The 27,183-nt window shown below is 40.4% G+C and overlaps 3 protein-coding genes and 2 long non-coding RNA genes across 7 annotated transcripts in view; 4 read left to right on the forward strand and 1 right to left on the reverse strand.

Moving 5' to 3' along the window:
- Positions 1 to 1,270: 1,270 nt before the first annotated feature.
- Positions 1,271 to 4,849, forward strand: LOC103139511 (uncharacterized). Its single transcript, XM_007554171.2, has 4 exons — positions 1,271 to 1,841; positions 2,381 to 2,808; positions 3,142 to 3,185; positions 3,279 to 4,849. The coding sequence occupies exons 1-4, from the start codon at positions 1,664 to 1,666 to the stop codon at positions 4,240 to 4,242; spliced, it is 1,614 nt and encodes a 537-aa protein (XP_007554233.1). The 5' UTR covers positions 1,271 to 1,663; the 3' UTR covers positions 4,243 to 4,849.
- LOC107836486 (uncharacterized) lies at positions 2,644 to 5,950 on the reverse strand. 2 transcript variants are annotated; one of them, XR_001662395.1, is made up of 4 exons: positions 5,838 to 5,950; positions 5,619 to 5,687; positions 5,150 to 5,199; positions 2,693 to 2,728 (listed from the first exon to the last, which is right to left on the reverse strand). It is a non-coding gene; the product is annotated as an uncharacterized LOC107836486 (long non-coding RNA). The 2 variants fall into 2 exon arrangements; XR_001662396.1 differs by lacking the exon at positions 5,150 to 5,199 and having other exon boundaries at positions 2,644 to 2,728.
- A 282-nt stretch (positions 5,951 to 6,232) lies between these two features.
- Positions 6,233 to 10,413, forward strand: LOC103139512 (heme transporter hrg1-A-like). Its single transcript, XM_007554173.2, has 3 exons — positions 6,233 to 6,458; positions 8,261 to 8,428; positions 9,388 to 10,413. Exons 1-3 carry the CDS (start codon positions 6,329 to 6,331, stop codon positions 9,522 to 9,524), a joined length of 435 nt encoding a protein of 144 aa, XP_007554235.1. The 5' UTR covers positions 6,233 to 6,328; the 3' UTR covers positions 9,525 to 10,413.
- Positions 10,414 to 18,820: 8,407 nt separating this feature from the next.
- Positions 18,821 to 27,183, forward strand: part of LOC107836485 (uncharacterized) — a 15,586-nt gene continuing 7,223 nt past the window's right edge. Inside the window, exons 1-3 of one of the 2 annotated variants that reach the window (XR_001662393.1) lie at positions 18,821 to 18,942; positions 20,896 to 21,814; positions 21,898 to 21,994. This is a non-coding gene — a long non-coding RNA (uncharacterized LOC107836485). Of the gene's footprint in view, positions 18,943 to 20,586; positions 20,712 to 20,895; positions 21,815 to 21,897; positions 21,995 to 27,183 lie in introns of those variants that run through there. The other variant, XR_001662394.1, reaches the window with a different exon arrangement.
- Positions 23,964 to 27,183, forward strand: part of LOC103139514 (twist-related protein 2-like) — a 5,722-nt gene continuing 2,502 nt past the window's right edge. The window contains exon 1 of the mRNA XM_007554174.2: positions 23,964 to 25,108. Coding sequence (XP_007554236.1) covers positions 24,221 to 24,793 — 573 coding nt within the window. The 5' untranslated portion in view covers positions 23,964 to 24,220 and the 3' untranslated portion in view covers positions 24,794 to 25,108. The remainder of the gene's footprint in view (positions 25,109 to 27,183) is intronic.

Raw genomic sequence — 27,183 nt, forward strand, 5'->3', positions numbered from 1 at the left:
TTGAATTAGCAGAAACGACGTATTAAGCAAATGGAACAACAACTTCCGAGTACAGACATATAAACATTCCTTAATGTTCAGCGTGTGCAACTTTAAGCACTATGACAACATGAGCATAGCAGGCTAACATCGGCTGTGGCGTGTGGTGACAAACCTAAATCAACTTGAACACTGCTAGCCGTGACAGAAAACTACTCACTGGGATACCGTTACATAAATCACTCACCTCCGGCTGAAATGCATGGGATGTCGATGGGTTTATGTCACCCATCTCTGCAGAGAATCCGACCACTCGACGTGTTATAGGTAAGCTCCACACAAGCTACAAAAGCGGGTACCTCGGTGGGATCGTAAACGCTTATTTAGCTTCTGCTCGCTCGATGCCAACTGCTAACTAACGTTACCTGTGCTAAGACTCGAAGCAACAGTGTTACCTCAGGTTGACATCACAAACATTACTTTTTACTGGCAATAGTTAACTAAATAGTCGGCAAAAACACGGAAAAGTGTGACAATTAAATGAAACCAAACGTTGCTACACTTTTTCCCTCAACGGAGCTATTCAGTGAGGTCGTGGTTTGATCCCGTTTACCGACTCTTCAGCGGTCCACTTCTGCTGTCACTTGCAGCCTCCCTCCCCACTTTCTTCTCTTTCTTCGGCCAAGTGTTAGCGCCCTCTGCTGGGCGCCAGCGTGAGTTGTTCCTGGAGCTAAATGAATCAGAGGTTCGTCTTATTCTGTAAATTTACATTTAAAAAAAGCATTAAATTCAATCTTTGTTTTAGTGCTGAGTCCTGGCCGTGTGTAACTATCATATCCCGTACTTTCTTCTTTACATTTAAGATTGTATTTACAGAACACTTCCTAGTTTTGCTGTCAAAAATAGCACACGAAAAGTTGTGAAAAATCCTACCTTCAGTTTGATCAAATTTATTATGTGGGTAAAAATCCCAAATAATAATAAAAAAAGCAGTTTTATTAAGATTATCAGTACCACAACAAGAGGCATCATCTGGAGCTGCTAGATGTAAGGTAAGGTCACTGCTTATATCTAGGGTTGGTTATTTATTTATTTATTTATTTATTTATTTATTTATTTATACGTATAATAATTTACTTTAAGAGACTGGCTTTATTGTCAGTGGGTCTGAGATTGAAAAATACTGCCTGACAATGGGAAAATGGGAACTACATGTTTTTGGCACAACAGGAACTTCATTACCTGTTATTATGAAGAATTTATTAAATAATTTGATGTTTTAAAGTCTTCTTGCGTACATTGTGTTTTTCTGAAATGACATTTTGGTGAAATAAAATGTGTGCAATATTTACGACATAAAACAGTGTGTTCACTTATTCACTCATAGGACAAATATTGTAAAATAATTTGAAAAATTTTTATTATTGTTGTTGAAGAATGAATCATTGTTATGATGCTAATATCATCCTTAATATAAGAAAATTGCATTTATACCTTAAGCTCATCATGGTGTTTCTTCTGAGTGCACAGCGCCGTTTTTCCTGCAGAGGGCGGTAGTGAATCCGATTCAACACCAATCCATTGCAATCCCCATAGCGTCCGACATCTTTCCATTTCCGGTTGATAAGTAGTATTCTTACTAGGCAGCAGTCGTGCTAATGTTTACAAATTAACATCGTTTAAGATGGAGAACGTGAGACTTCAGGGTTTTAGGACGTTTTTGACTGAACACTTCACCGCGCTGGCCGTGGAGGTGTTCGGTGAGGTTGAGAGCATGATGGAGGCTTGCTACGAAGAAAACAAACGACTGAGGAACATGCTGCACATGGTGCTGACCCCTGAAATAAAGTTAACCAGGATAGGTTCGTGCTTTAAAATGTTTGCAATGTCTACTAACCTTGCTTTGTTTCTTCAGTCTTAAATCGATCACAGAAGCTGATTGGCATAACTTTAATAGTGGTGATGGAAATCAGGAAAGTTAGTTCAGAGTTCCTGCCCATATTTAAACGAAGCAATTTTCTGGTTTGGATATGTTTAGAAAACAATATTTGTATTTTCGAGCTTAATTCCACATCCTATTGTGTAAATGTTGTCCCCATATGCATCCATTCAGCCATCTTACTCTTTGTCTTCTGTCTATCCATTCATCCCTCTATCCATCTTTTATTCTAACATTTCCATTTTGCACAGTAACATTTGTTGATTTGTGTGTGTACCTGAAAACAATAATTACGAAGAAATGTTTTTGGGTGTACCATTGGGAAATCACAAAATGGGTTATTTGGTCCAAGAGGGTTATTTGTTTCTGTTGGTTAATGGTCATGGTATTTGATTCTTTAAGTAAGGTACAAGATGTAATGTCAACTAATATGTACGTTTCTTTGTTCTTTCTAAATGATAGATGCTAATTTGTACAGAGAAACACCCCAAATTACTGGAAAGCAACTTTTGGAGCAAAACACAACACTGGGTTTTGAAACTGCAGAGCCGTTGAATAAAAGACCTAAAGAAGAGACGATTGAATATGAAATTAGCTATGAGACGGAACAACAACAATGGCCGGCAGAAGGGGAAAACGCCTTTCTAGTTACCGTAAAAGATGATCCAGAAGATGAAGAGGGAAAAACAACCTGCGTCACAGAGACGCCCAGAGAAGCGGCTGTGCAGCAGCAGGACTCTTCTGCCACCATCTCGGCTTACGACAATTTGAGCGAACAGGAAGGCTGGTCGTCCCCGGGGTCAGATGAAGCTGCACATGCATCATCGCAAGTAAACAAAGACAGAATGAATGTCAACCAGCAAATAAATCCTGAAACTACAAGTAAAAATGTAAGTGTGGCAAACTTCTCCCCTAAATCTAAAGCTTTTTGGTTAGTAAATAACGTTGCACTGGATAGGCGGGCATGCATAGCCAAACATATGGTCATATATGCGTCATTACTGTTTGTGAAAATTATTGATCATGATTATTTTGATTATTATTACTATTATTATTATTATTATTATTATTATTAGTTATCTGCTTGTGAAATGGACAGACATTAGCGCCACCGATCACACAGAGTGCAATGTCTTGTTAAAGAACTAGTTCAAACCATTTACATTTTCATGGCAATAAAATAATGCTTATTTTTTGTTTTTCTTTTTTTTCTGTATTGAAAGGAGTCAAAGTTCTCCCAACAGAAGACAATACTACAAATGCCAAGGTAAGATTTTATTTCCTGCTTTATGCTTCCATTTTTTTAAATAATTTTTACCTTCAGTATTTCAACAATTTTGCTCGTAACACCTTTTTTCAGGATGATGCTCCACAAGTCTCTTACGCTTTCCCGAGTTGACCAACAGTCCTTTTTAGACAGGCTTTCTGAAGCGTTTAGTGATTTCCCTGACGACCAGAAGCCCCTGATAACCACAGTGGGCCTAAAACTTGATGGGGAATGGACAGAGTGTGCTTTCGGTGAAGTCCCTAAAGGCTCCCCCATTTCCTACCAATGCCCGCTGCCATCCAGTCAGGATTTCAAGCCTCATTACGATGCCCCCTCTCAACCGTTGCTTCCCCTGTCCTGTCACACGCTGGAGCCAGAGACCGTCTTTCCTACGCTCAGTGCTCAAGAGCAGACATTCGTAAATGCCATGAATGTCACCTGGGAGGAAGCGCACAGCCTGGAGGAAAGCACCAGAGGAAATATGGAGGCTGCAGATCAGCAACTGAAGATGCGTCTCACCGGCCGATTTAGAGACATCTGCAACCTGAAGCCAGGACGGAGCCACGCAGAACACCTCCTGTTCAAGATTCAGAAAGGAAAGCCGCGGTGCAAGACTGCGCAGATCGACGTGGAAATGAAGCCGGAAGCTCTTCGGGAATACTGCCGGCATTTGTGCGTCAACTGGTCGCCTTGCGGTTTGGTTGTCCACCCAAATGCGCCGTGGTTGGGAGCGATGCCTGACGGGTTGGTGTACGACCCCAAAGAGACAAGCAGCTTTGGGCTGGTGCACGTCCAGTTCCTCAACGTCAAGAGCTTCATAGAGTGTTCATTTCTGGCCTGTAAGAACGGAGCGTTGCTGGTAAAGAGAGCCCACCGCCATTACTGGCACGTGCAAGGAGAGATGCTGGTGACTGGCACGCCATGGTGTGATCTAGTGCTGTACGCCAGGGAAGACATGCTGGTCCAGCGGATCTACCGCGATGAGGTTTTCATCAAACTGATGAAAAAGAAGCTGGAAGAATTCTTCTTCTATCATTATCTGCCTAACCTGATTTAAGTTTGATGTGACAAAATGAATCTTATGTTTGCAGCATCTCAGGGCTTTTGTTGGACAGACGTTTTTCACTACAACTTCAAAGTATATCAAATAATCTATCCCCGAATGGCAATGGAAATGTTATTTCAACAAATGTTATATGTGATTAAAAAGCTTTGAGTCTAAAGGGATATTCACAGTAAGCTGTGGTTTGGCCAAATCACAAACAAGATATTTCTATTCAGCTAAGCCGATTTAGGAGGAGTAGCTCAATTTTGCCTGTTCTAGTGAATATTTGAAAAGCTGTGGTGAGAAATAAAAATATTGTACACAGTTCTCTGCAGGCCTTTTGTTACCATGTTGCGTATTAATTTCAGGAGCTGTAACTCTAAAACCAGTGTTGTTTCAGGTACTGGTTACTTTGTTTTTGGCAGATTAAAAATTGTTGTCTTTTCAAACTGACCATCCGGGGAAGCGGGGGGAAGTTTGTATTTCTTTTCTTTTCTTTTTTTTTACTTTCAAAATTTGCTAAAATTCAGAAGAAAATAAATAAACATTTGTTTCGTGATTAATTTTCTCAATTTTTGGAAGTTGGATTGTTCAGAATTAAAGTTGCTTTTAAATCTTGTATTATTTCTCATCAGTCTAATGGCTCATTTTATCAAGTTTCCTTTGCAGTCTATGAAGTAGATATGTTTCTGGTAAACGTGTCCGACAGTTAGCTTGTTTACTAATTCATTGTACCGTCTTAGTGTTGACGGTACGGTTTTTCCTCTGAATGTAATGGTAAACCTTTGCAGTTTTACATTAAAATGAGGGAAATGGATTAAGAAGCGTTCTAGCTCAAGTCTGGAAATATTTGGTGAAGAGTTCAGAGTAAGAACCCGGTGTTATGGTTAAACTTTTAAATCTCAGATTTAATAAACACCTGTTAATGGCGTACTGAGCCTTTCCATTCAGTCAGCTGGAGGTTTAGACCTGGACTAAAACACGAGTTCATTCTTTGACTTTTCATTTTACTTGCCAGGTTAAGCAGCAATTTTTAGATCCTCAAAAGTTTAAAACACTTAAAAACTAAAATATTGGCAAATTCACTTTTTTTTTTCTTGCCTTTTGTCGCAGCTTGAGTTCTCACAGTAAATCCCAAATTATCAAGTGAGAATTTAGTTTGAAATTGAAAACTGGCAACACGTTTTCTGATCGATGTGACCACTGACTGAAAAGATAAGGCACCAGGATTAACCAAGCCTGGCTGTTTGAACTTGTCTGGAGCATGCTAGCTGCTCAGAATAAATCACCAAGGTAACTCATGTGCTACTGCTTTTGTGAAACTGAATCAAGGCTTAATTCAAATGGCTGTTTTGAGCTAAATCTTGATTAAAGATCTACAAGATTACCATTTTAGAGTGGCGAGCCCAATACATGGACTTAACACCCGTGAGATGACATCAAACATGCCGTATCTTCTGCAAAAACAAAAATAAAAATTGAGTAATTAGTTTTCCAACATCTGTTCACAAACAATGAAATCTGGCTGACTCCGTTAAACACAGATGTGAAGCAAGTCTCGGAAGATTTCATATTAAACAAGTGCAAGGAGTTTGTGTTTTACTCACTCGCTGTTGTTATTTTAAACACAACCACTTCCTAATATACGAGTGCAACATAATAACAGTCCTGATCTTTAATTTACAGCGGACCTTCTTCCTTTTCACCAATTTTCTCCAGACGCTCCAGGTGCAAGAAAAAGACGGTGAAATATTGCTGTATTTGTCCGGTAGAGGGCGCTGTACTCAATAATGAGGTAAACACTCGCAGGTTACTTTGCTGCTGGGTTTTGGGAATGTTTTTTTTTTTTTTTGCCCCCCCCCCCCCACTGGAAATGATGCGTCATGTTTTAGAATCGGCGTAGTCACAACTATTAGTCAGCAGATCAGCGAGTTATTTTGTGCTGACGGCTCTGCGTGTGACTGACTGAGGGAGGGGGGAGTGTGTGCAGGCTGACCGGATGCAGTTGTTTTGAAATCATCAGCTGTGTCCTCCGAGGTACAGCTCGACTCTGCTGCTTGAGTCTGCACCGAGCAGCCGCCTCCGGTTAAGTCCCACGATGCCGATCAATAAGACCCGCGTCAGTGTCGCCTACTCTTCGCTCGGTGTGATCCTGGGGGTCTCTGCCTTCCTGGTGTGGAACATCGTGTACAAACAGCAGTGGACCGGGGCCATGGGGGGTCTGTCAGGTGATGTAACACTTTCCAAATGTACACTCTGGCAACAAGAGACGCGGTTTGTTTTTTACTGCGTCCTGGCTGCTTCTTACTAAGTGTCCCTGCGTGTATTAGAGGTCACAGTTCAAATGTCATGAAGGTTAAAACCCTCCCAGTTAAACCCATGAAGGCTGATGCATTTTTGCTTTTACGTTAAAACGAATGTTTGCTCTTTAAAAAGATTAAATGACACTTTATGTTGGGGGTGGGAGTGTTCATGAAGAGGTGCGGGTGTATCTCTCATTTTATAATCAGGGGTTCAAAGTTCACTTTTAGTGTCTGTTAGACCATATCTACAGATTCAGCGTTTTGGAACTGGGTTGTTCTTGCAGCACAGTGCGACATGCAAAAGTGTATTAGATTTAGGCATAAACGACAGAAATCTCAAGTACATGACAGGTAAAAGTAATAAATGGTGCAGCAAGAGTTGAATATAACGTGCTTTAATTTCAAGAACTTAATCCCATTCAATCATGGTCATATGTTTTGAGTTTAAGGTATGCCTTTTTATATTCCTGCATTTATCAGTTTTGTTTCTTGATTTATTTATTTATTTTTTTATCATTTGGCTTATGACTATGGATTGTATTTCAGTGCTGTGCATTTATCAAGCTAACATTTACATCCATATGGATCTATTACCATAGATCTGGATATAAAGGACTCTGGTAGTCCTATCTCTACAGGACTAGTTCATATCTATTACCTTTGCACCCATTTAGTCCGGGCATGTCCTGTAACAACTTCAAAAAGGATAAGAAACACCTGACAGTAAAATGACGTTATTGTTGCATTTTTTTTTAAAGATTAAATTGTGGGAAATTACTGCTAAAATGTCCATCTTTACAGGGAGGTCAGAACAGTTCCCGCTCCTGTAGGGCAGACTAAGTGAAATTTGTTGACCCATGAAAAAGTCTATTTTCTTCTTCAAGCGATAATGACTAACCAAACTTAGCTGAACAACTTTGTAATGATTTGCCAAAATCGGATCCCACGTTCTTTTCATGTTAGCATCACTGCCAACATTGCACATTGTAGTCAATATTTGTTGATAACGTGCGTTTTAAATAGATTTTCTTAATTTCTTAACTGCCACTTAATTTAATAGAAACAATAGAGTCAAATTTATAATGTGCTGATTTTTTTTATTTTTTATTTTTTTGGGAGACACAAAAGATATCAGTGACATTGAATACATCCAGCTGTTGTTGAATAAAAGATAATGATGTTCAGGCTGTAGAGTCTCAGTCTGTGTATGAAGTTGGTGTTATTAGGTGAAGGTCATCGGGTGAATTATCTCCCAGTGGGGATCTAAACTAACTATTCAGAGTTTACCTGTACTTTGGTTTGTACTTAGTCGATTAAAAAGGCACTTATTTCCTTTTGGTGTGTAACGGTTTCGAAAGACAGCTTAAATAATCATAGATTTTAAATTTGAATTTTTCAGTGGATGTAATTCTTGCATCCACTGAAATGTCCCGTTAGCTAGCACAACTATTTTTTTTATTTTATGTGGACTTTCTCTGCTTGTAGTTTTTCCTTTGTTTGCAGCTGGCAAAAAAAAATTGCAATACATGCAAGTCTTACATTGTAGCTTTTGCACAATGCAACAATAACATTATACATTATTTCTGGATTGGAGTTTTGGAGCATTGTAATGTGAAACAATAGCTTACCAGATCTACTAGAAACATACGGGTCAGTTTGTGATGGAAGTGCAAACAAAGCTCGTTTTAATGGATTTATTCATCAGTCCTTCTGCCTCTCCTCTTCAGGTGTTTTGGCCCTGTGGACCCTGATCACTCACGTCATGTACCTGCAGGACTACTGGCGGACGTGGCTAAAGGGGCTCAAGTTCTTCCTTTGCATGGCGATTTTCTTCTCTGTGATCGCCATCGTGGCCTTCGTCACTTTCCTCTCCATTGCCATCAGCAGGAAGGAGTGTAAGTCGTGCCACGTCACTTACCAATGAAGGATTAAAAAATAAAAAAAATAAGTAGACGGGTTAAACTAAACGGGGCAACGGATGTAGGCGTGACCAAGGCAACAGATGAAACCATCTGCGTACACAAAAAAACCCTTTTTTTGTTTGTTTCAGGACTTGTCTCCATGAATTAACTTTGGAGTAATCTTCTTTTCTGATTTGGTCGATTCAAACCTTTTACAGTAAAACATGTAAATCTCTGGGACACAGAGCCCATCTCCTTCCTGAACTGTCTGATGACTGGACATCTTCATGCTGTGCATTCTTGTATATTAGTGTTGTAACAGAGGAATGAGGCACCTTTAGGCATCTTGAAATTGTACCCAACAACTAATCAGACTCATAGAGGTACATGGTACATTTTCTTCCTGATGTCTTGGCTTTTTTTTTTTTTAATGCGTTTAAGATGTTACGTTAGAATAACGTAGGTGTGTTCCCAATTAACTCGCATGTGAATTATCTGAAGCGACTCTCCCAAATTGTTGTAAGGTATAATATTCTTAATTTGGAAAAAAAAAAAAAAAAAACTCTAAGAATTCTAGCTTAGTCTGATTTAATGTTGGATAAAGAGATTTGCTAACTTTTGCATCAGTATTGTAGCAAATTACAGAGAGTTTAATTTTAAATCTGCATGTTTCAACAAACCTAACAAGTGTTCAAATGTTCCACGAAAACAAAGGTATGATGCATTATTGATCCTTTAGCGTTAGTCTTGTGAGACTTGCAGTGAGGAGGAGTCAAACTTGGAGACACTAGTTTTGACTGTTGTTTAAGACCAAGATATTTAAATAGCTTTATTTATTTAGTTGTTCATTTTAGCGCTCAGCTTTCATGTAATCTGTGTTGTATGAGTGTGTGCATAGATACTCCTCTGCGGTTTCTCCACAGCTCTGTGTAACGCATGTCTCCCTGCTTCAGCTGTCACTGACCCTCGGAGTCTCTACCTGTCAGCTGTGTGGAGCGCCATGAGCCTGAAGTGGTCCTCCCTGCTCCTCCTGGCTGCCAAACGCTACCGCAAAGAGTTTGCGGACATCAGCATCCTCAGTGACTTCTGAATTCGCTGCCCTGTCCTGCAGCTACTACTCAGAGACTTTGGAGTCCAGTCACTGTGCTGGCTCTACAGCCCGAATGAGCACTGTAGCAAATTTGGAGGAACTGCGGGAAGATTGAAAACTAATTTCTTCACTTTGTTGCACCTGTATCACCGCCTTATTTTCTTCCCATAGGAAGGACTTCTGTTGAATCCAGCACTCTTCTTTACAGTCCATAATAGATTTACTATTTGGCATCTACAAATGTAATCATTTGCACATTCCTGTCCTTTTTTTTTTTCTAGAACCTCACACTAGAATTTCAACACACTCTTGTGGAAAAAAGTTACAGTTTCATACTACTGCCACTAGAGGTCCCTACTCCTCCAACTATAACAAAACTGTTTGGATTTCTGTACGTCAACCTGACTCTGGCTCCCTTATTCTATTGCATATCATGGATCATCTGCCTTACAGTATGAATAAAGTCTTTTACAGATAAGTCGCCTTCCTAAACAGTGTAAAAAAAAACAAAAAAACAACTAAATAACTGAAACATTTTGACTTTCTTTTGCTAATTTTAACTACATATAAAAGGCCTGTGTTGTCTCACTTCAGGGGGATTTTAATGTAAATAAGTTTTGTAGTATTTATAATTGCCTGCAAAAGTTTTCTTGTGTGCCCTGAAGCGTTTGTTATTCTGTCCTGCTCACTCATGCCTACTGCCATTGTTGTTTAGACTAGTTCCCATTTTCACTTTAAGCCTCGTTCTTTGGGATTCATCTCTCCGAGCTAATCTGAAGCTTTATGGCATTACACATCGACATGGATCTGTCAATCTGTGAATGTAGAACTTTGGGGATTTTTTTGTACATGATTGGATCTGTTATTAAAGTGCACTTTTCACATCTACAGGGATTTGTGTGGTGCAGTGTGGACAATAAGTGTTCCTCTTTTTTTAGGGTTTGATAGCACTTTCTGTTCCTCTGAAACTTTTTATATTTGGTATAGTTAAAAAAAATTAGGTTTTTTTTTTGTTGTTCGTTTTTGCTGTGTCATGGTTGCAGTTTTATTTCAGTTGTTTTTTTATAGATCTGCTACACCTTAAATAGCAAGGTTAAACCTGTAAATGTTCCAGATTTAGCCAGACTAATTTCCATTTGTAGCCCGAACATTAAGAGGAAGAAATTATATAAATTCTGACAGAAATTGAAGTCAACAACTAAAACATACATATGGACAGAATAAGAAAATAATAAATGAGAAAATAAAAGAATTCAGTGGCAAAAAAGCTTTTAAGAGTTTTGACAAATTGAATGTTGCTTCAGACGTTCAACCTGTGGAGGCCTGAAGACGGAGCATGACTCTTCAAGTTGGGAATGAAAACTAATCCAACACTTCCTTTGTTTCACAGTATGCTGTGTCCATGCAGCACATCTCCTCTAGTGGTGGCGGCTGAGTCAGCATGACTTTGCTTAAAATGTCCCTAAAAAGAGGTTGGAGCCAAGACCATGCAAAAAATGTATATAAAAACATAAATTTATAAAAATTGATGTATTTCTCAGAAAGGCATCAGCAGATTTGTTTTCTTGCAAAATAATTAAATTTATAGGCGATAATGAGAAGCTACATGAATTACTAATACAACAATCCAAAAGGTGGAATTTGGACAATTTGGGATTTAATAATATAAAACAATTAAAGAGCTGAATTCTGTCATTATGTGAGAATCAAAGATATCATTAGGGCATTATTATTTTTTTATGTGGAAACATCACCGAGTCATCTGCATAAATTGGGACACTGACATCTGGTAAATACTTAAATATTTGAAGATAACTGGAGAAATAATGGAAGATTGTAGTTTTTAATTACAGCAATTAAAACATGGTTTATCAAATCATCTGCATGTCATTTTTTTTATATACATAAGGCCTGTATTGTCGTGTATTTAACGTAACTAAGAAGATCTGAAAATGCACACAGTACACACAAAAAAACAAAAAAAAAAATTACCAACATTTCGCAACATGCTTGCGAACAGCATGGAACAGAAATGATCCATTCTTAAATGTAAATATGTGGTTAATATTGCTGTCTTTACTTTCACCTTAATTAGGGACATGTCTCCAAAAACAAGGTTTTTCTTTGTCCCTGGCCACATTTGCAAACTGTAATCTGTCTTTTTATGTTGCTTTTGGAATAATGACTTCTTCCTCTCTCAGAGGCATTTCAGCCCATGTTGGTACAGGACTGGTTTCTCTCTGGATAATTACAGTGTCTCAGCAGCTTCCATGCTGTTTATACTGCCATAAAGTTGTTAGAGCAGATAAACATGGCACTTTCAAACACCTGGAAATTGTGACCAAGGATGAACCAGACTAGCAAAAGTCCATGTTTTTTTTTTTGTTGCCTAATACATTAGTTGCCTCTTCTTTTTTTCTTCCTTTTTTTTTGCTGACGTTGCAATGTGTCCTGATCAGAAAAGCCATGACATCATCTTCTGTGCTTTCCCAAATTGTTAGACTGAAAGTAATCATCTGACTTTGAAGAAAGTAATACGAGTAACAAAAAGATAAGTAATTGCAATTGTAATTGGACAGATACTGATTGATTGATTGATAGGTAGGATTGTTTCTAGCGATTGGATTTGAAAGCAGACGAGCAGCTGCATCAGCACTTTAATCAGCAGCTTAAATAACTGACTGGACATGCAAAGAAATGATTAGAGATGGCAGTCATTGTTTTGCACTTAAGAAGGATCGTTGCTGGCCTTTAGAGTGAGATTTACATCATCTGAGGAATGAAACAAACCTCCCCCCCTCCCTTCATACGAAGAGAAAACACCCCACTGCATTGCAACAGTAAATGCAGCCCAATAACCTGCACTTTGAAGTCAAGCAATTATTCCATCCATCCGCGTTTTTTTTCCACCCCCTTTAAAGGAAAGGTGGGGCGAAGCGTGGTTAGGGGAAGGGGGAGCGGACGTGCAGTTTTTTTGTTTTTTTTTTCCTTGGGTGCCTGATTTGGTTAATACGTGGACTTTGAAGTTGATGTGAAAAATATGTGAGTGACTTATTAAAGCTCTATCAGTGTTTTTGGTGGATTTGAACTCGTTAGGTGATTTGTTTATCGCATGTTGGCCGGCGAAAAAAATGAAATAAAAATGTCCCTCTTGTATGCGTTTTTGCAGCTGGGAAAGACAAAGTTAAATGATCACTAAGTGTGATGGGAGCAACTGTGATGATTTCACTTTCTCTGTGGCTTTCCTGCCTCCCTCCTGCAGGACATTTTCTTGTGGCGCTCATACCTTAATGGCATTATACTGGTTTATTTGCAAGCCCCAAGAGCCTCGTTGCACCGAGGTAATTGGGATGTTGTGGTTAAATCCCCATGGTAACGTTTTTTAATCCGGCTGTTATAAACTTCGACATTAAGAGTCTGAAAAACAATCTGCCTCACTTTCCACTGAGGAGGCCGGGGGCTTTTGGAACCAAATGCGTCTTATTAAGTTTTATACACCAACCTTTAAAACGTATATGTGTGTGTGTGTGTTGCATGGAGGAGAAAAAGAGGGGGTAGGGAGTGAGTGTGTGTGTGGGGGGGGCTGGGGGGGGTCTTGTTTTATTCAATTATAAGTCTCCTTTCTACACAAATCAAGGAAGGAAGCCGCCTTGACTGGCAGTCTGGCCGAGTGCGGTGAGACTGGAAACAATAGTTTACACATTGGAAAGAGCCAAAAATATCCCAAACATCCTGCACAATTAGACACCGGAGCGACAGCAACACAAAAATCATAATCTCCAGCAAATCGTCTGCTGGGAAGGTTCTTCCTCTGATCTGCAATCAAACCCAATAAAAACATCAACATGAAAGAGAGACACATATGTTGCATTTCAGTGAACCTGTCTTGAGGAAATTACGCAGATATGTTTCTTTGGAGCAACTTTTTCTTTTCGCACGTGTGTCGATACACGATTTAATAGCAGTTCATAAAAAAATAATAATAATAAAAATGATTCATTCATAACTTTGTGGAAATTACCTCTGCCTGGTGGGAATCGTGAGCTGCTGTGTAAATAAACTACACTGACAGTTTACAGTTATGGTAGAAAACACCTTTAAACCTGGACTATAAAAGATTGGAAGGACTTTTATTGTACAGTATTAGTTAAGTAATGCTGCCCTCCCTGTTTCCTACTGCTGATATAAAAGGCTTTAAATACACACAGGTGATGCACTCTAATTTCTTTTATTACAAAAGAGTATTTCCTTATTCTGTTTTCTGCTTATTTTTGGCATAATGTTTTCTTATATTGACAATTTTCAAAAGATTTAACTTGAAACGTTACATGTCGCATCACATTTTTAGTCTGAAGGTAGTTTTGTTTTTTTCTTTCAATTTTCTTGAGAGTTATTCTCATGCCAAGGAATAATTGATTTAAAAAACAATGAACATGAGGCTTTGCACCTCATGCTCACCGATAAGTACGGTGGATGATTTGTAATGCTGTGGGCTTGCTTCTCTTCAGATGGCTCTGCGAGCCTCGTCGCATCGCATTAACCCTCAGAAATACTGGAGAATTTTAAATAGAGATGAGGCGGCCTTTTTTGCTAGCTGAGAATGGATCCATCAGCCAGGTCATTCAAAGGGTTAATGTGGCCCGATCAGCTCAGAAACAGCTCACCAGATGCAAAATCACCTGCACTCGTAACAATCTGAGCTCTCAGACTTAAATCCCACAAGAAGCCTGCAGGGTGAGCGGGAGGAAAACAGAGGATGAGAGAAGATCTAGAACTCTTAAACGATTCAGACAGATTGTGCACAAAGTGGAGAGATGTTACAGGCAAGAAAAGAAGATTATGCCAAAAGGAGGTTTAAGAAGTGTTGGTAAGAAAGAGTGCTAATAATTGTTGCACCTGTGATTTTGTTAGCCAAAACAAAAACAATAGATGTTTTCCAATTCTGGGATTTTGTTCTCACTACATTAACTGTCCTCAAATTAAATGTTGATTTGTTTTCCTGTGTGAAATCATGCTACTGCAATAAGAAAACAACAACAAAAACAAGATTTAAGGCTTCTTTAAGGCTTCTTTACTGTGCATGTTGCACAGTCGTGCAATTGCAGGTGTCCCCTGTATAAAGACTAAGTCGGCTGTCCGGGTTTTGATTCCCAGCCTCTGTCATTTACTGTATGTCTGTCCTCTTTCCTGTCTGCTAAAGCTTTCACACAAGTCCAACTGTGACAAAAAAGAAATCATTGAAAAGAAAACCTAGAAATAAAATAAATAAAAAAAACAAACAACAACCCAACAATAGAGGTTTTCATAGCTGCATCAGAAGTTGTTTTGAGCAACTTCAACAGTCGAACTGTGATTCATTCATCCCCTAGCTTTTCCACTGCAATATTTCAAGAGCATTACTGATGATACCAAACTAAATCATTTGATCTAAAAAAAGAATGACGAGGAGGAGGGAAAAAAAAAAGCAAACATCTTGAATTGGTCGAGAACCAGATGGCCTTTTTTACTTTAAGAAGTTGCTTTGGCATTTTAAAGAAGGCAGCCTCAGAACGGTTACAGAGGAACTTCCGCAAAGCGTGGAACAAGGCCCACAGATATTTGAGCAACATCCAGAGCAATTTACTGTTTTATTTACAAACTAAAACATATGTCCTTAGAGCTTCAGAACCCCCTCCCAGTCCACATCCACCCTGTTTCCACACTAATTTACTGTCACTGACTTTTTTTTTCTCCTCTAATTCATTTGCCTTTTTCCCCACTTGACTTTCCCTCTCTCTGTCTATCACTCAGCAGTCAATCACAACCTTTCTACACCCCACCTGTGTGCCGACTGCACCTTAGATCCCTGTGCTTTAATGTACTTTTAGATCTTATGGTTTTTTTTGTGTGTGTGTGTGCTTTTTTTTTTTTTTTAATGCTGGTGTTGTTTTGTCCGATGCTCTCTGTGCCTGTGGGACCATCTGAAACATCTTACAGAGAGAGACACATATTTGCCGTTTTAGAGCACAAAAGGAGATGCCACGGCAGAGGGCGTTTGAAGTGGCTTCACAGGGGGAACCAGAACCAGAGCGATGGATTTGAGAAGCCATGCAGAAATGTTAACGCAATGTAACTCTGCTAGGGCCATCTAATCTAATGGAGGCGGATACTGATTCAATGTGAAGGCAGACGCCTTTGAAGCCGGGTTCTGTTGACGTTTCTCATGCAACAGCTCTGTTGGAGGGAAGCGGCGCTCCTCTCCAACCCCCTCAGGGCAGTGGCTCTCTGTAAACGTCCGACAGAGCTGGGTGCGTGATAGCGTCCAACGCTGGAGACCCCAGGTTGACGGTTCCTTTTCCAGGAACATTAGGCGTGCAATTAAGAGTTAGAAGCAGTCGACTCGCAGACAGGGTCCTCTTCCGAGTGAATTAACCTCAACGTGATTTGTGGTGTTTTGGTTTTCCACTTAAGGGCCAAACAGGTGTTTAATTGCCCGGTAACATCCAGGTATTAAGTGTTTGAACGGCCTCGGGGTTTCATCTGTGCTTCCCATGTGGTACAGGGCCATCATCATCATCCCTCTCTGTCTTGTTTCAGCTTCCAGGAGGTTATTTGCTCACCTGTAGCTTGGCAAGCTCTGCACAAGGTTGCACAAGCCGAACGGCCTCCTGGTTAACTTGATCAGATGACTCTCTGAGTGACCTTTACCCTCTGCAGAGAATTTCTTAAGTATTCATACCTCTTTTTTTATGCTCTGTCACATTACAACCACAAACCTTAATGCACCCCATCACAATTTTATGTGATAGACTAAGTAAAATACAGCTTATAATGTTTTTTTCTTCTTCTTCTGATTCACATTTAACTATGTAGTACGTAACTAGTACAAACAATATATATCTTTACACGTAAAACTGTCACCATGCACAGATAATTTGAAAAAAATCTATCTCATTTCCCTCCTTCTGCAGAAATGCACTGCTCCCTGTCAGAAACAACCAATCAGAGCCAAGAGGAAGGTCTTAGCGTTATCTATCATGCTTGTGTGTGCGCTGCTCAGTGTGCCAACCTACAAGCAACTTACCGTTACAAAAAAAAAAAAACCCTGTTTATCTGTTGTCGTCCGTGGCTATGCTAACTAGCCTTAGTATTCATGTCAGGCTCTGGTGTGGGGAACTAGCTGTAGCGCATCAGAAAGCAAGTGGAGGGTGTGAGCAGCTCACACTCGGTCAGGCTGGATAAATAGCGTGTGTATTCGACACACACAGGTTGAATACAGTGTTTGTATTCAACCTGTTACTGTGTCCTTGAAAATAAGAGCATATTCGTATCACCATACAGTCGGTGTGTTTCTGCCCGGCTGCTTGTAGTGACACTGTAACTGAAACAAGATGAACTTTTTATTTTCTTTGTTTTTTTCCCCTGTCGGTCACACAGCAGATCTGATGGAAATGCAATGTGTTCTGCATTTGCCGGGTCGCCTCTGTGTCACATTATCACTTTCAGAATGAGTTCATGAGTCCTGCTGTTTGCACACATGGACGCGATATGATGTAACGCCGAAGCAACATTTCAGATGCACGTTCTCACAGAAAAATAAATGAATGTTGTTTTCGAAGGAACTGTCTCTTTCACGGGCCTGTTGTCGCTTACATGTAAACGACTCCCATATAGAAAAAAAATTCATTTGCTGCTCAGATGATTTTGTTGTTGTTGGTTGTTTTTTCTGTCATATCTTGTAACAGCTGAGCCTCTCTTATCCCTGCCTGTCCAAAATAATAAGAACTGTACGCGTCATCGTCCGGCCTGACCTGCCGTGCACTGTGCCATATCCCCAGCTCCACTGGGAGCTCCGCTGGGACTCTTCGTAATGTGCCTCAGACGGACCCCTGTACTTGAACGGCGTAATCAGTGCCAGAGCAGGATATTAGCTAAATTGCACATGAAAGAAGGGATATTTAAAGGAAGCTCGAGCGCTAAATATTATGATAAATTATGTTCTCATATGAGAGGATACGTAAGGGTTGAATAAGAATAACAGAGGCTCGCACGCAGCAGGAGATGGGGTGGATTTTTTTTTTTTAAAGCAAGACTGTACCTTTTATTTTGAATAAGACAGGAATGAGAAACCTGAATGTCACAAGAGTCACTGTGCAACAAAATAGATGTATTTCCGTGTTTAGCTCCGTCTTTTACTGGATGGACTTTGTGTATTTTCTTTGTTTTTCTTTACCATAGAAAGGACATTAGACACAGTGCTTCTAAGTGTAGCTGTTTGTCTTAAGTAGAACTATTGTTGAAATAAACTTTGTTTACTTTTTTGGTTTTTCTTACCACACAAAAGTACTTGTGGCTCACTTCATGAGGTATTTCTGCCATTAAATTTCTGTACTTTCTCTGTTTTTCTTTCAGTAGAAAGTATCCCTGACTCCCTGAGTCTGTGTTTTTACATGTCAATCCCGGCCTGAACTATTAACCATTAATTACTTCTGAAAACTTGATTTTTTTCCCCTCCTAATCAAAAGTAGGAGGAACGTTTATACGTGTGCATTTTCTGTCCCTGACAGAGCGATTGCTGCCATTAACTTTGAGCACTCTACTTGTTTTTCTTTCCAGGAAAAGCATTTCTGGCTCTGTGTTTCTATCTGTAGTTGTGTATTTGTCCTGGGTGCAGTCATTGATAAAACTAGTGCTGGCATTAACTTTGTGTTCCTGCTTTGTTTTTTTCTTTTCATAGAAAGTACTCCATGATTTATGCTTTTGTGTGTAGGCTGGGTTCTATCATTGACTAAGTTATTGCTGTAAGTACCTGTATTGTTTTTATTTCAATGAAAGAAACAAAGTGTCGACCACCACTCAAAGCTTTTTGCTCCACATTTGGTTATAACGCGTTCATGAATTTTGAATAAGAAGCAACTTACGGTGACGGAGTGAAGTAAAATGAAAATCCAGTTCTGATTGGGTTCGCTGTTGTTCTTCTTCGACACTGACAGGATTGTTGTTTCCCCTCAACTTTTTCTTACCATCCAATTTCACATGTTGCGCTCAACGTTTTAGTTCAGCTAATAGGAGGAAGACCAATGCTACTCAAATTATGCAAATAAAATAGCTTCAACTCAAACAGCTATTTCTTTCAAAAAGACTAAAACAGTTAACCCTGACCCTATTACAAAACATGTTCATAACATTTTTGGACAAGATTATTCTCGGGTAGTGAGATTTGCTCAGTTCGGCCAGTTTTGAGCTTCTTTCAGAATGAGCCTTTTTATGGCCTCTTGTCACTTTAAATCCGAATAAGCTGCTGCTGGCCACGCCCCCCTGTCTGAAAATGTACGCAGGTGAAAATGGCGGCAAACAATTATGCAACCATACATGTTTGAAAAACAGAAGTGGAGCCTCTTACACAACCAAAAACATTGCAGCAAATAGTTCCTGGATGGTAAGTCAACAACAAAACACCTATATTTATCAGCAATCATTGTACAGCGCATAAAACCAGCTGACCAAACGTCCGGGGGCTCAGCTTGGGTTGCTAGGTGGTTGCTAGGTAACGGCACATCCTGTGACTTAACAATTGGACGTTTTTAAACGGCTTATTTTATTTGTAGACAGGAAAAAAAAAAAACATTAAATTATTGCCATAAAATGGCAGAGTATTTTTTTTAACGCTTGGGTTGTTTGTAGAACAGACAGAAGGTATCGAGTGGCCAATAGATACCGCTTTGCATTTTCTTTGCTCGGATGTCCAGGTGTAAATTGTTCCTCCCCCTTGTGAGGAGGGGGGGGGGAATGTTTTATTTCAGGTTCATCGACATGTGCTGGTTTCAAGAAATAATGTGTAGTTACATTTTATTAATTTTTCTTAAAATAAGTTCATATATCTTGTTCGTATAAGTAGAAAAGGTCTTGTTATAAATACACTAGTTTTAAGATATGTGTGGGTTCATTTTGGTTAGATATTTTTTTTCTTGTTTTGGAAAATCTTGACCAGATAAATTTTCTTGTTCTTGTTGGAAGATAATTTTTCTTATTTTAAGGAATATATACCCTGTTTTTGTACTTTTTTTTCTTGTTTTTGAAAGGGAACTTTTTGCAGTGTTCTTATTCTTTTCCTAGGAATCAAGTCACGTCTCCTTGTAACTCAGTTATCATCCACACCTTTTGCCCAAGTCCATCTCCTCCTTCCCTCTGACTCCCATCACCTCCACCTATAGGCACTCCTCTCTCCCCACCCCACTCCTCCTTTAAAACCTTTCCAAGTGGATACCCCACAGGAAGGGTTTCTCCACAAGGGGAAATGGGTCCCAGATGTTTGTCTTTTGTGTCCCCATAAGCTCCTCCTGGGATGGCGGGCTTGAAGGGTGATTATAGGAGAAGCGGGTGCGAGGGGTAGGGGGGGCATAGTGTGCTGTGTACAAATGTTAATACCCACAGCCCAGGAGGGTGAAGAAACTCACAGGGCGGAGGTGAAGGTGAGGAGAAACGCAATGACTGGTTCCCTTTGCTGGGCCGGCACAGATATCCAAACACATCAGTTATGATTGGTCACACCGCTGCGCTCCTACCAGCTGAAGACGTCATCGCAGGGCTTTGAGCTTTTGTTCTTTGATGCAAATTGAGTTGACTGCATTACAAATTTTAAGAAACTTTTTTTTTTCCTTTCTTTTTTTTTTTCTCCCTGTCTTTGGACTTCAAAGTTTAAAGCACGACTTCTCTTCGGCGTTTTATTCCTGTCAGGTCAGAACCATCTGGTGTTGAGACACAAATAGACAATACATCTGCCTGTTTTGATATCCAAGCTATTCCTGCTGCGCATAAAAGCCGGCGTACTGTACAGTGATGTATGTTTTCTCCAGAAAGGGTTAATTACGGACCCTCGTGGAAACGGAGCAGAGATGAGAGCGGGGCCTAAGTGTTTAGTGAAACATTATGTCAAGACTCTGACAAGGAAATGAAATGTGCAACATCAATCAGCCTATGAGGATCGAGATCAAACGAGCCTCCACACTCCTGCATCTGGTTCTGTTTGGACAGCCGCACCATTCCCTCCCCCCCCGACCCCCTTCCCTTTTCTTCTCTTTTTCCTTTCCCCCTTCCTTATTCTTCTCTCCCTCATTCCTGCTCTTCTATTCTTCTTTGAGCCGCAACATTCCTGTTGTTAGCTCATTTTTTCCATCACGGTGGCACAGAGCCACACTTTTGCTCAAGGTAAGCAGCAACTCCAGAGACTGAAATCAGCAACAGTGTCTCACTGTGTTAATGCCGTTCAATACTGCCATGGATTTGACCTTTTCCATGAATTAAGCCTCAGATAATTCACTGTCTCTGTGCACGGTCTTGCTTTGATGATTTGATGACTTTTTTTTTTTGTTCTCTCTCTCTCTCTCTTTAGAGACAATTAAACCCAACAGGCACTGACTTCAGTTTCACAATATGGATGAAATGTGAACCAGTGCAATCACAGGGCTCATCAAAAACGTCCTGCCCTCTGTGGAAATCGCACTCAGGTTTTTGGCTACAAACTCTCAGGCAGCATCTACGGGATGACATGGAAGAAAAAAAAAAAAAAAAGGCACAACAGAAGTACCACTTGCTTGTGAATAATACCAGTTTCTTACGCAACATCTTGTTCAAAACTAAATTTAAAACAGCGTCGGTCCTGCGGAGACGGATAGATTTTACATAAAAGCCACCACAGATCGTGCTCTCGACGAAAAGTCCAGAATTTCAACAGCAGGAAACTCCCCACACCATGTTCTCCAGCTATCAGGGGATGAGTCACGTTAACTCATGACGCATGTTGGGCATAAATGGTTGCTGCTGGGGGAAACTGACAAGGATGCAAAGGCAGATTCACGGACCATTTAGTAATTAAATCAAATGAACAGATTGAACAAACAGAACCTGACGTCATTTTCCCAGCAGGGTCTACCTGCTGGGTCACGACTGGCAACGTGAGGGAAAACGTCTTTTAAGTGGCTGCAGACGCAGACGCTGCGGCGGGTGTGGAAGTGAAACATGTGCTGGCTCCAGCCCCGAGGCGTGGATGGCCCAATTAGATGCTCTCTTACCTCTACTGGCTGAAGTTCTCGAGGGGGGTCACCGAGGTCAGGGGTTGTTTAGGGTCCGACCTGCATTGACTTCCTAACGCGAAACTGATGAGTTGGACAGCCTATATCAGGAGCGTTCGTAGAGACGCTAAATGGTTTTAGCAGAGTTTTTCCCTCACTTGTACGTCTTGAAGCTGTTGCTGTCTAACATCGTGGTTTTCAACCTGTAGCACAAGAATCTGATGGGAATTATTTGCAAAGGTTAAGAGCAAAGAAATAATCTAGGATGTGGAGAAAATATACCAAAGACATAACTTTGAGAATGTTGACGTTTGCATTTGCAGAGACTTCTCAAAACGAAGGTGGAATAAAAAAAAAGAAAAAAAAAAGAAAACTGGCAGTTCCCTGAAGCGGATGACAACAAGCCAGGAACAAGTGCCGGTGACTATTTATGCTACATTTCATGTATCCAAATCCAAATTTTGATCTGGGAATTACATCAAGCTCAACCTTAGAGGGATAGTTTGTAAATTATAAAGTGAGGTTCTGTGAAGTAGAAAAATGATCACTGGTTTGTTGAACATGAAATATGGTGTCGTAAAGCTGACAACACAAACATTTTTTTTTATGTCTGTGGGTTACAAAGTTACATTTTTAACACTCTATACTCTGAAGAAGTCAACGACCACTAGTTGGTAACCCTAAAAATGAGAAAAAAGCAGCAAGCAAGCAGCGATCCATGCTAATTCACCTCCACGTATTAAAGGTTTTGAATATTTTCAGATTTTTCTACAAATCATATGCATTTGAGAAAAGAAATGCAGCTTAGGAAGCAGAATACAACACTACTAGACAAGCTATTGGCTGGCATTTGAAAAGAAGCCAGTCCAGAAGTGTCTTTTATTTCGCTTGGCACAGATTGGCTAAAGCCTCTAGAGAGGAAATAAAGAAGACTGTGGATGTTAGCTTCTGCGTTAGTGCTAAGTCAGTTTCCATTGTGTGCCTTAAGGTACATTAAGGTGTTTCAACTATTGAAATGGACAGTTAAAAGCAATTTTCAAGGGTGTCTCAAGTATTTGCAGATTTCAACCATTTGTGTGCGACTTAACAATTTAACCTTTCTTTCTTTTTTCTTTTTTCTTACCAGAAACTCTATTTGGCAATGGTGCCAAAAAAAGTAACGGGTCATTAATATCTACTAATGTATCTTGAGTATGAACATTTTCAGCTTGATTTTTTTTTAAGTGCTCAACTCTGCCGAACGGCATCCATCCGATTAGCTGCTAGCCTTCAGCAGAACCTCGCTTTTCTTAATGATCATTTTAACCATGGAGACGTAACAAAATACATAATAGTGAAATGAAACAGCTCTCTGTTGCGAGGCCACTCTGCCTGCAAATGTGTTGGTGTCAAAAATTTCAAGAGCTGCAAAATGTCCAAAGTTTTTTTCTTTACTTGGCTCTCGGCAGGTTTCAAATGCACTGTTGCCACATTTACACTTATTTCCTTGAAATCCCAACGTCAGCTGACGTTCCTGTTTATTTGTCAAACATCGAACTTAGAAATTCAACTTCTGAGCAGAAATCTAACACAAAGAGCACAGAATCTGCTGTGTTGTCATTAATACCCGTTAATAAAAGTTTGAGAGAGATTAGTCTAACAGAGTTATGAGAGCATTGGCAGATCTTTATGTAACTGTCATTTATAAACATAAATTTCTGATATATTTCATAACACGCACTTTCCCCTCTGCTGAGATGTGTTTCAGTCCAAATTTTATGAAACTCTGGAGAAACGTGACGCATCCCAAAGTCATTCAGTGCTGGCTCAGATGATTGCAAGATATGGCAATAAAATACACACAAAAAAAAAATTACGTGTCTTTCTCCCTCATACCATAAATCTTCTTCATCCACATAGCTATTATACTGCCTGATCTGTGGTGCATCAGGTTGTTTTCGCAGTCTGTGGTCGCACAATCATGACCAAAAATAATGACAAATAGTGTGAATTTGCTAAATGTTAAAAAGAAAAAAACAAAAGACATCAACAATGTGTAATTTGTGAATGTTTCTGATCTGCCTGACAATTGAACTGTATAATTATCACCATTAAAGACTAAACCATGCATGTGTCAGGAATATAAGGCCTGTCTGGCCACGAGGATGCCGGCGAACTGAAGGTCCAGCCCCAAATCTGGAACCTATAAACCTCAGACATCCCTGCAACATTAGGCACAGTTCTCCTCATTGGCTGAGAGCGCCACTTACTCCCTTTTCTCCATCACCCGCCCCACTAATGTATACTTCCTGCTTTCCTGGCTGTTCCAGGCCAGGCCACACCCTCCAAAAGTCTGCAAAGCCAATGAGGAGCGACCGCAGGGCCGAGGGTTAGCGTTTGGCTATAAAAAAGGCGGAGGTGGACCTGCCTGTCAGAGGACTTGTTGTTGCTCTGTCTGGTCGGCAAAAGGAGGGAATGTAAAAGTGTGACATTTAACAAGGTGAAGCAGGACACAGGACAGCCAGGGGGGGGGTCCAGTCTGATGGAGCTTCAGCAACTGTGATTTCGTTGGACGAAGGAGAAACGCGTGACCTGTTGAGAGTGTCAGCAAACCGTGAAAACGAGCCATACCTAAACCGCTCGGCGAAGCGGAGGCTGGACACCGCAATGAGAGAAGAGGTGTCCTGCACCAACTCCCCCGAAGGAGGGCTGGGGGCCAGCGAAGAGGAGCTGGAGAGGGCATCGAAGAAGACCCTCCAACAGGCAAACCGAAAGCGCTCCCCCTACCCAAAGAAGGACAGCCTCAGTCAGACGGAGGAGAGCAGCACCGGCAGCACCAACAGCCTCCTGCCGTCCGGACCGAAGAGGCTCAAGAAGAGCCCCTCAACCATCGTGTCGTTGGCGCCCACGTCTCTGGGGCCGAGGCCAGAGCCGCCCTTCGAGGAGCTCCACTCTCAGAGGGTAATCGCCAACGTGCGAGAGCGCCAACGCACCCAGTCCCTGAACGACGCCTTTGCCTCCCTACGCAAGATCATCCCGACGCTACCCTCCGACAAGCTGAGCAAGATCCAGATCCTGAAGCTGGCCTCACGCTACATCGACTTCCTGTACCAGGTGCTGCAGAGCGACGAGATGGACGCCAAGCTGGCCAGCTGCAACTACCTGGCCCACGAGAGACTCAGCTACGCCTTCTCCGTTTGGAGGATGGAGGGGGCCTGGGCCATGTCCACCAGCCACTAGGACCCCTCTAAACTCATCTCATACACCCTCTCGTGTCCACACCTCCACCTCCCTCCCTTCCCGAGCCTTCTGTCTGTGTTTGACCTCTGACCCTCTGAACCTCCTTTGTTTGCATGGTCTGATCTTAACCTTTTTACCTAAAACCTTTGCATACATTTTTTTTTCTGTGCTGCATAATGTTTCATTTATCAGCTAAATATATGTTGCTGCAACCACCATCCCTCCACCTCCACCTCACCTCTGCTGCTCCCTCTTCTCTTCGTCTGTCCCTGAGTTTAGTCCAGCGCAGCGAGTCACAACACTGCGGCTTCTCAGGTAAGAGCAGTACTCACAGACAGGGTGGGATTTTAAAACGTATGCATACGCAATTGTGCAAGCAGAGTTTACTGAGTACAATTTTCCTTACACACGCCAAAAAGTCGAGTAATTGTTGCAGTTTTTTTATAGGGCCTTTCAGCCTGCTAAATAATTAATAAATGAATAAAATACAATTAAGCAAAAATAAATGAATACAATTATTGATCTGTTGGAACGAAAATGTCTCATTTAAAAGAAGACCAATGGAGCGTACATTCATGCACACTAAACGTTATGCTATGAAAGACACTGCATTTGAAAAAAAACAAAGAAAATCTGACTGGTCTGCCTGACTTAAGTTTTCAAACATTTTAATTTCAGTTGCATGTCCAACCCGAAAAAACGAATTGCGTTATATAAAAGTTATCTTTCTCTGAACGTGTAACACAATGACATTTTAAGTTAACCATAAAACTCAGCAATTAAAATTTTTTCGCAAAGTTTTGTCTCCAAAATATTTTCCAAGTGAAATTAACATATAAAATACTTTATTGGGATTTTATTTAGATTTTTTTATGGTCTTGTTCAGATAATATTGCAATTCTGTATTTAAAAAAAAATAGAATTTGCAAAAATTTGCAAATGGGAAAAAAAAGGAAGCTGTTGTCACTAATTTGTTCTCAATTAAAATTGATCAGATTAATAAAAAAAACCTGTTTGATAGATTGAATTCAATATTTTGAAAATTTGGTCAAATTTAAAAAAAATTTTAAACGCCGACTAGAATAAGTAAGTATCAGGAAAAATGCAAATGAAAACGTAAATCAAAAATTCCCATTGGAAGTTATTTCCATGCCAGTTATTTCCATGCCAGTGATTTCCAATTTAATAATATATAAACGATAAGTATGTCAGTATGTTTCCATTGCTGCAGAAAAATTCCTCTTTCAAACTAAAAAATATATTTCTAACTGAATGCAAAAAGGACAAATCTCTTTTCTAAAAGTGGTTTTTCCTTTACTGACTAAGTTTATCTCACCCCCACTACAAACAATAATACCTTGTGCAGTAGCAAGACTCAAAGACGGCAGAAAAGCCTTTTTGTTTTCTGTGTTTATGACTTAAAAAAAATTAACGATTATCTTCATCGTAATCTAACCTCTGGGGGCTCCAGTGTTTGACAGAACTCTGATGAATTTAAGACAAATGTTTTCCTTCCAAAATCTCCAGGGTCTGTTTTCCTTTTTTTTTTTTTTTTTTTTTTTTTTTTTTTTCAACCACTTCTAACAGACACCAGATTCCTGTACAGGTACAGCATGAAAGAAGAAAGGGAGAGTGAAATGAAAAAAAAGAAAAGAAAAGAAAAGAAAAAGCACAGGCACATCAGTCCCTCTCTCCCCCTGCAGCCTTGCCCTCTTTCCTGAGGATCTTGTATCGTGCAATCAGGCCTCGCCGGGGCCCAGACAAGCAGGAACCTTTAGATTGGAACCAGTTGTGAGGTATTAGGGAAGGTGTGCACACCAGGGTGAGGGTCAGGCTGTGCATGCTAGCGCGCGCGTGTGTGTGTGTGTGTGTGTGTGTGTGGCTGTGCTTAGAGGCTTAATTGGCGTTGCAGGGATGATTGTGTGCATGCAGGTAAAAGGAATACACACATGTTTTTGTATCCCTCCTATCTTCGATGTTTCTTTTGTCTTGGAGGAGTTGCAGAAAGGAGAAGCGGTAAAAAAAAAAAATAATAAGAATAATAAGAATATTAATAATAATAAAAATACAGGGCAGCATTTCTATGAAATCAGCTTAGAAATCTGTGTTTCTGCTGCTAGGTTGACACCCCAAGGTGACTCTTGTCAAGCAGGTGCACACGCCAACATCAAACGCAACACGCACAAAACGCACTGCATAGCAAGAAGCAGCGAATCGCAACTTCTTCATGCGACGTCTACCGTTAACGCTGTCCAGACGCACACGTGCAGCTGGCGGCCATGTGCTCGCTGCAGGTGTTCCACTCTGAGCTGCGTTATTAGGCCCTCTGCGGCCTCCGCAGCAGACAGACAGGCAGACACACACCTACACACACACACACACACGCACAC

The sequence above is a fragment of the Poecilia formosa genome, unplaced genomic scaffold (genome assembly GCF_000485575.1).
Source record: "Poecilia formosa unplaced genomic scaffold, Poecilia_formosa-5.1.2 Scaffold62, whole genome shotgun sequence".
NCBI classification, from domain to species: Eukaryota; Metazoa; Chordata; class Actinopteri; order Cyprinodontiformes; family Poeciliidae; genus Poecilia; species Poecilia formosa.